The following is a 9677-nucleotide window of genomic DNA, read 5'->3' as shown; positions in this document are numbered from 1 at the left end:
ATCATGAGCTGTGTAATGTATTAGGGGAGCTCACAGCATTGGGCATCCCAGCTCAACATTCAGAGAACACCATCTCCTGCATGACTTACAATAAATATAATTTTGGCTCCCGAGAATAAAACAAGCCCGGCTGAAAAATCAGAAAGGATAAAATCTTCTGGAGTGGTTTTCAAAGTCCCATCTCCAGCACATAAAAAAGCTCATCCATAAAAATTCACTTCTGGTTGAAACTTACCTGGCAAATCTTGCAGCCCAAAGCAGATCCTCTATTTGTATTCAGAGATCTTGGCTCCTTGGTGGAAGTTCTGCCTGTGAAGTCCCTGAACTTCTGCATGAAGGAAACATTGTTTTATTTGCTGGACATTTACACATTTAGTATACCTACTAGCTATCTTGCAAAAAAAAAAGATAGCCTGGGTGCCGGAAATAATACTTAATGATAATGACTATGATGATGATAATTTTCTAAAAGGCTGCATGAATGGATGGATAGATAGAATAGAAATGTGGCAGGGCAGAACACGTCAGTAAGTGCTAATAAAGGGTTTATGTTAGTCACCCAGGTACGTCATCTCAAACCATCAGCTTGCTGTGGCTGCACCACCATTGGTGACCAAACTAGTTCATTTCAGCAGTTGGCAAACAGTTGTAAAGAAGGGGAACGCACAACAAATTAATCGGCTTTTTTAGTTACTTGTTGATCAAATCCGCCATACCCTTTATTCATGAGTTTGAGAAAGGAGTGGGTTTTTTTTCCTGCACCTGCCATTTTCTGCTGACAAACTAATTTGTTTTCTCTGTTTGTTGGCAGATGATGTCAAGAAGCTACGAGGAAAACATATCTGCAGTCAATGGTATTATAATAATTTTACTAACTGGCAAAAAGGAGCTGCTAGTGGCACCTGATGTGTAGTGACTCGAGGAATTTTTTTAAAAGTGCAGAAGACACTGACTAGGATCTTGCACTGGCAGCAAGTCATCGAAAAACCATTACTTATTACTAGAAGGCAGATTTTCAGGAGCCAGAAATCTGGTCGAGTGGTTAGAGCAAGGTAACCAAGGTGGATGCAGAGGACTTGGCTTCTAGACCTCGGTCCCACAGCGTTACGGGGACATTCAGACAGTGCCCTCCTGGGAACCAGCAGCACTGAGCTGCCATGCGCATCGGTCCGTGACGGAATAGCTCTGATGAAAGCTCTTACAGCACTAAACACATCGAGCAAAAAGCTTTATGGCCTCCAAGTGAAAATTCAGAGCAAAGATTACGAATACTTCACCTTAAAGGATACTGACCGTGAATATGAAAATTCGGTGCCATGGGTTATCTTCAGTTGTCTGCTGGCAATTTTGGGGTGGGGGAAGGAGAAAAAGGAGAATAAAGAGGTGTCTAGAGATATTTCAAGGAGAGCAAGAGCCCCGTTAGCTGATATATACCATTCAGTCAGTTAAACAAATGACATACCTGTTCCTCAAAACCAGGTCCAGTGGGACAAGACGGGCCTTCTACCATCCTTGCTTCTAATGTGAGGTTCCATTTCTGGTCTTTCCTCAGCCGAAAGAGCCCTGACACTGTCGCACACCGATGGGCAGCAACCGCGCGGTGCCAGCAACAGGATCGCGGCGCATCTGACGGGCAACAGCAACAGGAAGAGTGCCCTGTCCCCGCGCAGTAAGGAAAACCTTTAAAAACAGTTAAAGATCACAGAAATTACTCTCGCCTTGCTAGCCTCGTGCTTACACACACTGTTTTATATTTGCAGTGAGTTAACAGTATGAAAGGAATCATTAAAAAGTCTTCTTGTTCCAGACAGTGTTGTCACAAAACAGCTAGAAAGCCCCTTCTCTCTGGGTACCTCCCTAATTTTTCTTCTGGAACCTTCATTAGGAGGAAAAAAATAGCCTTCTCCCTAACACTAAGTTTTCCTCTTCCCTCTAATTTCCTTCTGTTGTGCGAGTCCCAGCTGCTATGGTGACAGACCTATTAGAAATGTGAGACAGAGACAGGAGAGGCTTGACATTCAGGCCTTGTTAATGAAAGGCTTAGTAGGGTTTCTGCAGCTTTGGGGAGTACCGGACACAAATGGCTATTTGAACTTTGTAACTAAGTAACAAGGGGATGATTTTTCTCATATTTGGGAGCACAAAAATTAAAAATAAGGGTAGTTCATGTGAATTCCCACAAAGAGCTTGCTCCTGGACCTTCAGATTGTCTTGGGAATGGACCTAGCAGCTCTGGGAAGAGAAGGTTTCTTTAATTTATTGTTAAAACCCAGACTCCCCAACTAGCAGACACCCGGCTTCACTACCTGGCTTTTAATTTAACACGTTCTCTGTGTTTTTCTTAAGTAGATTCTGTGCCCAGAAGAGGGAGAGGACAAAAAATAAACAACTGGGAATCGTCAAGGAATCTTTACAACGTGGAGCTGAGAAACGGCGAGTTAGTGGTACCCGAGACAGGCTTTTATTACATCTACTCACAAACTTATTTTCGTTTCCGCGAAAACGAGAGCGAGGATTCAGATTTGCTGGCGCAAATCCGGAACCCCAAACAGCTCGTCCAATATGTTTACAAACTGACTAATTACCCAGAGCCCATTTTGCTCATGAAAAGCGCAAGAACAAGCTGCTGGTCTAAAAAGGCAGAATACGGACTTTACTCCATCTACCAAGGTGGCGTGTTTCAGCTGAAAAGAGAGGACAGGATTTTCGTCTCTGTCAGTAACAGTGACATAGTTGACATGGACAAAGAAGCAAGTTTTTTTGGAGCCTTTATGATTGGTTAAAAGATAAAAATCATGCTCTGAAGGAGCCAGTTTTCCCAGTCAGGACCATTCTGTAAAATAGGGGACAAAACGCAAACGCTGTAGCGATGCAGACGATACCAGACTCCCCTTTCTCAGCTCACTCAGCGCGAGGTCCCACCGTGCCGAATACTCTCCCACGAGCCGAGAAGGCTTTGAGCAGGCACGGCTACCACGGATTTCCCACACCACGGAGGATACTTTCAGCCTGAACCCCAGGCAGGTAAGAGCTCACCATCACCTCAGCTGCGGCACGTGGGATGGAGGATGCTCCCAGTCCAGTTACTCAAGGCTGAGACTGGACATAAAACTTTATTCGTTGTCTCACTGCGACCCCATCGTGAGTGTCAGCTCCTGTCAGCAGCCTTTGCAGGAACTGCTGACTGGATACCCATGGAATTACTCTGGAAGTTTTTATTGGAACCTGAGTTTTACAAAGGTTGAAAGGCCGCCAGAAACTCAGACTGCATGTCTTCATCTCATCTAACAAAGCACTTAATTAATTTTAAGCACACAGACAGCCTGACTAAACCAGGGTATTTACATGCTTGAAATTAAATATGTGCTTAAGCATTTTTCAGGATCGTGGCTTGAGTAAACACATTAGTCTGTCTCAGTCAGGATATTGTACATAAAAAACAGCTGCTGAAATGGCACAGAAGAGGTTTTAAAATCAGTCAGTATTTTGATCAACACATGATTCTAGTGCCTATTTACCTAATGGCTACAAAGATTTCATTGGGCTTCCAATAGGTTCATTAATGTCGTTGCTGTTACACTTGTTGACAGCAAGTGCTTGATCCAAGAAAAAGACATTTGCCACAAATTAAGCATGACATGGTTCATCCATGTTTATTTGTACTAGCCCGTATTTGGTAGGGTGTCATGCAAAACAACACACCCCTATGATTAATATTTTGAGGAAAACAGACACAACTGTCTGTACAAGAGCTGCATATTTAGGTAATGCTGTTTTGATTTTATTTTATTTTTAGCAATGAGTGGAAAATTATCACAATTTTTTAAGCCATATTTTTTTTTAAAACTGGCTACTATATTTTTAACCATGAGTAGGACTATTTTATATAAAAAAAACCCCTCAAATAATGAAAAAAAAAAAAGATTTGCAAGTGTAAACTGTATTCACAGCAAAAGTCAGGTAGCACAAATGAGTAAACACACGTCGATCATCTCCCTGCTTTGTCAACAAGAGGAAAAGAATGAAAGCCCCTGCATGTATTTTGCCATTCACAAAACCAGTGCATTGGTTCACTTAAATGCCTGCACGGGAGCAGCAAGAGAATTTCAGGAATACTCTCCTTTTGACAGGTTAGGGCCAAGAAAAACACTATCGTAAGCCTAAAAGGAAGAGTTTTAATTCTGTCTTCTGTTTTAACGTCGCGGCACATGCGGTAAGCAAATATGTGGAACCCTTCATCATTTACCGCAACGCTTTGGCTTGCCTCAAATAACCCGTGTAACAGAGAACAGAAAACATCTCTACAGTTTTCTTTCTGATTTCACTATTTAATTCAGAAGATTTCTGCTAGTTAGACCCCCTGCTAGGGGGAACAGAACTGTTGCCTACATATCTGGATATCTGCTATGTGGGATAAATTACTTTTGTAAGTTCTCCTTGCAAAAGGTCAGGGCTTTTCCAACCCATGTTAGCATGTTTGGTGTGGGTTTTTTAAGCAATTTATTGTATTAAAAAGTTCTGTATTTTTTTACAAATGTTATTTTAGGAGCTTATTTGAAAGAAAATTTATTTGAACTGTGAAAAAACATTGTGGATTTACTGGTGGCAGCTTAAAGTCCGAAAGCGTCCCTATGGCTAAGAACCGATTTGTCTAATGTAGGAGTTGTGGCTGCTGGAAGGGACTGGAAGGAAACCATGGGGACTCCACAACTCACAGGTGATGCTAAGACAAAAATCTATTACATGCGGATTTTTTTTTTTTTTTCTCCATGTTGTCTTCTCAATTCTCAAAATACCATGCCCAATGTCGCTTGGGAGGTGCTCCCTGGCATTACCTTCCTGTTTTTTCTTTTTTTATCTAAATGTACAACATGTCCGTGGTCTCTGCATGCAGAGCAGATCACAACAGGGATCACACCAAATGACCACATTTTATTTCTGGATAATCCAAGGGCATGCTTGCCAGATATTATCTTGAGGAGGGGAGGAAATTATCAAGCAGTATCAGACAGGACACATTTGGAGATCAATGGAAAGATACAGCAACTTCTGTTTGTACAATTGCACGCCGAATCACACTTTTCATCTCACTTCATGTTGAATCACAAATGTAGCAAATTTTTATTTGTGGTAACACATAAATATTGTAATTTTTCTACATGCATTTTGTATAAAACATTTTAAGTAAACTGTTACTTCGTCTTGCGGTGGTTATTGGTGTCACCCTAGGGCTTCCATGACAACAACCCTGTCTGAAATAATTTCTCTGGCACTGGTTGGTATCACTTCTAATCCATTAAATGCCACGAATGGTTGCAACGCAAAGGATGTAGAGCAAACCGTTGAGCCGTGCCATATTGTGTGATGCCATGGAACTGGTTCCAGACCCTTTCTGGAACCAGTACACTGCATAAATCACTGAAAATGATCTTAAGAGCAGACACTACAAACTGCTGAGAACTTCCCTTGAGGTTATCCTCACATTTCTGGGCTTTGGCAATTATTTAGCACTGGGAAATCTATTTTGTAGGAAAAATCTGACCCTTACCTGTTACCAAACGACAGTAGATGTACTGAATTCAGAGGCACAAGGACCATTTACACAGATGTTGTAAAGCAGCAGGAGAGCCCCTGAGGTTGTAAATAAATGCACTCCTTGCCCCAAAAGCAAACAAGGGTTATGTTTGTTCACTCCGCTTCTAAAATTTGCCCCAGTCGAAAAAAGGGTGTGGGCTCTCCCCACCAGCACCGAGCCCCACTGGAACCAGTGTGCCATCCCTGGGGGTGGAGGAGAAACCTCCGTGTCCGCAGCCCCAAACTGCGTGGATAGCCACAGGCTTTAGAGGGAAATTACTCATTTCATAGAGACTGCTTTTATTTCAGCGGAGGGTGCTCTCTTTTCTGGTGTTTCCATGGGAAAGAGGATGTGCTAGCTCACTGGCTTTTATGAGACCTTTTCATTACTTCATGGAAACAGACTATTTACTTAGTAAATGTAATTATTGTTGTTTGTGTTGCATCAGTATTCACTGCCTAGGCAGGATCAGGGATGCACTTGCTGTGCTCCACGCAAACAGTTAAAAAGCCTGATTCAGACACTGAAATTTTTAGACTCCTAAATTTAATTTTTTAGATCACATCTCAATATTGGGGTGCAAGAAAAGGCTGAATGTAATGACCCATAGAACATAAAGCACCACACTAAGACAAGATCTCATTCATTCCTGCAAGGCGCCTTGTGCCATTCAGTGGCAGAAATGGAAGATAATTTGGGATATCATTGGGTCTGATGCAATTTTCACAGGGTAGGGTTGCCTTATAACACCACGCCTGTGCTGAGACATTCAGAGTCTGAAGCTACATAGACATTTCCATTAGTTTCTTCTGAAAGTTTTAGAGGTGACATCAAGTTGGGACACTGGTTTGTGATAGAAATGCTGTCAAACTGCTCATTGTCAGGGAGATGAGGCTGCAGCTGATGGCAGAAGCCTGCCCATTTAAACACCTTCCATTTATGGGCTGTTCTCCCAGAGTTAATATAAATCCCACACCTTGTCTTTGATGCATGTAATACTTCTGCACTGAACACATCATGTTTATAACACAGCATTAGCAAACATGGAATCTAAAGTTGTTCAAACTGCCTTCCAGAAACCAGCAATCTAAACACACTAGAATCCAAGGCACAAATTCCTCCTCAAGATAATTTAGATTTTGTCTGATTGTGAATTCTTCAGCTCCATTTGCACTGAGTCACGGGTATTAGTCCATATAACTACTGGGTGAAGACAAAGTGGCTTAACTGCAAGTTTGCTGGCGAATTGAGTCAAATTATCACTCCCCATTTGACATGAGCCAGGAGCATCAGCAAGGAAGTATGACTGGGAATAACTAACTATGCGATCCCATCCTGCGTGTTCTGGCACTAATGGGACTCAAATCCTACTGAGCGCTAATAAACTCGTGTCAGTCAGACGAATGTTTCCATCCAAAGCAGGGAGAGATTTGAGTCAAAATCTGCAGAGCTTCCTAAGAGTAGAAGTCCAATGATAATAAAAAACATACAGGATATATCTGCTACTCTGACATTAGAAATTATTTAACAATCACCATGTAGTTTTAACCCAGAGTAAACATACCTGTGACAGACGAACCACCTTCTCTCTCCGCTGGGTGAACAAGTGTAATGACAAGGGATGTCATTGCCCAAGGTGTGACCCAGAAGCACGTTGGAAAGCCAAGTCTGCAAAAGATGCCTTTAAATTAGTGGCACTGAAGCACAGCTTTGCTGATTAATGAACTAGCGCTGTTCTGAAGTCTGCCTGCAAGTGTTTACTGCCATAAAAGCAACAGTAAAGTCATTTGAGCACATTCTGGGTTTTACACTATTAAGTTTGATAACTGCTATTTCATCAGCGCTACTAGTCGCTAAACCTTAACCTTTGGAAAGCATATATCAAATGCTACCTTCTGCTCTTAATATTCATTTCTAATAAGAGTCAAAACATCTCTGTCGCTGGGTATTATAATTACAAAAAAATACATTTGCTCCTCTGCAAATTGGTGGAGGTGCATGATTTTTAAATGGGAGATCTCTCCCTTGAAGTCTGTTTTCCAGTTTCGCTGTCTCTCCACAACAAAACCATAATCATTCTATATTCAAAGCCTTCAGATATTTCCATGACAACAAACAATGACATAAACAAGAATTAAAACTTTATTGGATGAGAAGAAAATGGAAAGAATGGAACGTAGGAGAGAGATTTCAAAACTCCATAAACAGAAACTTCTACCTTGTCTCCAGAAGCTTTAAAGCTGCTGAAGAGAAGCAGCAATATTTTAAAGAGTTCATGAAAGGTAAATGTCCATTATAAAGTGCTCTTTAAAAGTTTTCTGTTAGTATCTGTTCCGTTCATACATCCAGTCAGAGAATAAAACTGGGAATAAAAAGTACTTAACTTTTGCCTCTTTCTCATCCCAATAACAACAGTGACTTCAGTCTTTTCCGTGGTTGTTAAGGCAACCTCGAAGCGCTGTTCTTGCAGCTGAGGGCTAGCAGGTAACATTCTGGAGCCTAAAGGCACCTTCTCTCACAGCTCTTTTATCTTTTCTCACTGCTGTCTTCACCACTGTCCTTCAGCAGATGCAGAGCAGAGGCAGGAGCTTGTTACTGTGCAAAGTTTGTGGGATGCCAATTCTTTATATCCCATCAAAACCGCCGAAGACATCAGAAAGCATCAGAAAACTGGAGCTGCTTTTCTTCTCTTTCAGCTGACATTTTGTCTGGCCCTGACCCCATGAAGGAAAAGCAGCCAGAGAAGCCCTTGACTCACGATATCCTTTAAACAAGAGTTGCTGGATTCAAAGCACAACTGCCGTTTCGGATCTAAGTGACTCACCACTGAACACATCAAACTGCCAATGAATTAAACGTTAATTCATTGCATTCCAAGCTCGAGTTGTCTGGAGTATATAAACCTGGTGCTACCTCACTTTTGGCTAATTAAATTTGCTACACACGCCTCATTTCAAGTATTATTTTGGTAAGGAATAATCTATTTATTTTTTTTTCCCCTCTGAGAAAAATCAAAGAAGCTTTTCTCTCCCTGGGGAAAGGAAACGGTCATTTTTGACAAGATCCAGCTCAGCAAAAACTGGAAGGTTTTCATGAGAATGAAGGATCCTCTCTACACAGAGAAGTCACACTTAGACCTTCAGGCCATTTTCTCTGCCAAATACCAGCATCCTGCAGCTAATGCCATGGGTCTCAGAATTTATCAGCGGGGGGAGAAAAAAAAAAGAGTGAAATAATTATTTATAGTAATACAAAGAATTTGGCAACCTAAATACAGAGGCAGTTAACAGCTCCTCCATAATGCAATGTCATTTAAATCAGATTGGACTGGAGACAAAATTCTAATATGAATTAACTGTGAATTGGTAGCGTACAGCCCACAATTTTTCTCCAGAATCATGTAAAACAATAGGCAGCTGAATAAACAAAGTGAGTAGTAGCACATTAGGGTCTTCTCTTCAGCTGCGATTGATACGTAGCCACTCTCCATAAAATTTAGCAACTGTTGAGTAACTTCCTAGAAAACTCTCACGGTTCAAGACCAGGGATGATGAATACCAATTCCAATGAAACTGCAAAAATATATCATCCAAGTTAGGATCCCGAGAAGGCACTAAGGCTAATGCTTGAGAAAGTAAATTACAAAAAACCGGGCACATTCAGAGGCAAAGGCAGAGCAACACGGCGTTGAGTCACATCACCCTTGCGCTCCATCCTTAAATAAAGCTCCGCAGCTGTGAAACGGCAACGTGAGCAGATGGTACAGCCTGGAAAGACATGATAAAACTGTTTCTGAGCTGAACTGAGCTGGGTGCCGATGGGGGTTCTGAGCATGGGTTGCCACCGGAGAGATGGGGTGCGAGGGCAGGGGCGCAGCCCCGCTGGCTAGAAGGACATTGTGGTGCCCCAGCACAGCCTGACATTTTGCAGGGAGCAGCTGGAAAGGAGGAGAGATACCCCCTTTACAGGTGTGCTGAGGGGGTCCCTGATTCTACCTGGTGCTGCCCGCACCTTATCTCTTCTCTGGTGCAACATTATCCTGTAGCGGTACACAGGCACACGGCAACCGGGAATCCCACCCTTACAGTGCGTGTCTGCAAAG

At 42.1% G+C, this 9677-nt stretch overlaps 1 protein-coding gene across 1 annotated transcript; it reads left to right on the top strand.

Annotated features, from left to right (window-relative positions):
• Positions 1 to 811: 811 nt before the first annotated feature.
• Positions 812 to 2783, top strand: TNFSF10 (tumor necrosis factor (ligand) superfamily, member 10; the record flags this gene model as incomplete). Its single annotated transcript, XM_009876059.1, has 3 exons — positions 812 to 854; positions 1553 to 1669; positions 2350 to 2783. Coding segments are annotated over 3 exons (594 nt in total), but the record flags the coding sequence as incomplete, so codon positions are not given.
• Between the last annotated feature and the right edge of the window lie 6894 nt (positions 2784 to 9677).

Source organism: Apaloderma vittatum, unplaced genomic scaffold (assembly GCF_000703405.1).
Source record: "Apaloderma vittatum isolate BGI_N311 unplaced genomic scaffold, ASM70340v1 scaffold24569, whole genome shotgun sequence".
Classification (NCBI taxonomy): domain Eukaryota; kingdom Metazoa; phylum Chordata; class Aves; order Trogoniformes; family Trogonidae; genus Apaloderma; species Apaloderma vittatum.
Note: the sequence above shows the minus strand (reverse complement) of the source record. Positions and strands in the feature narration are given on the sequence as shown.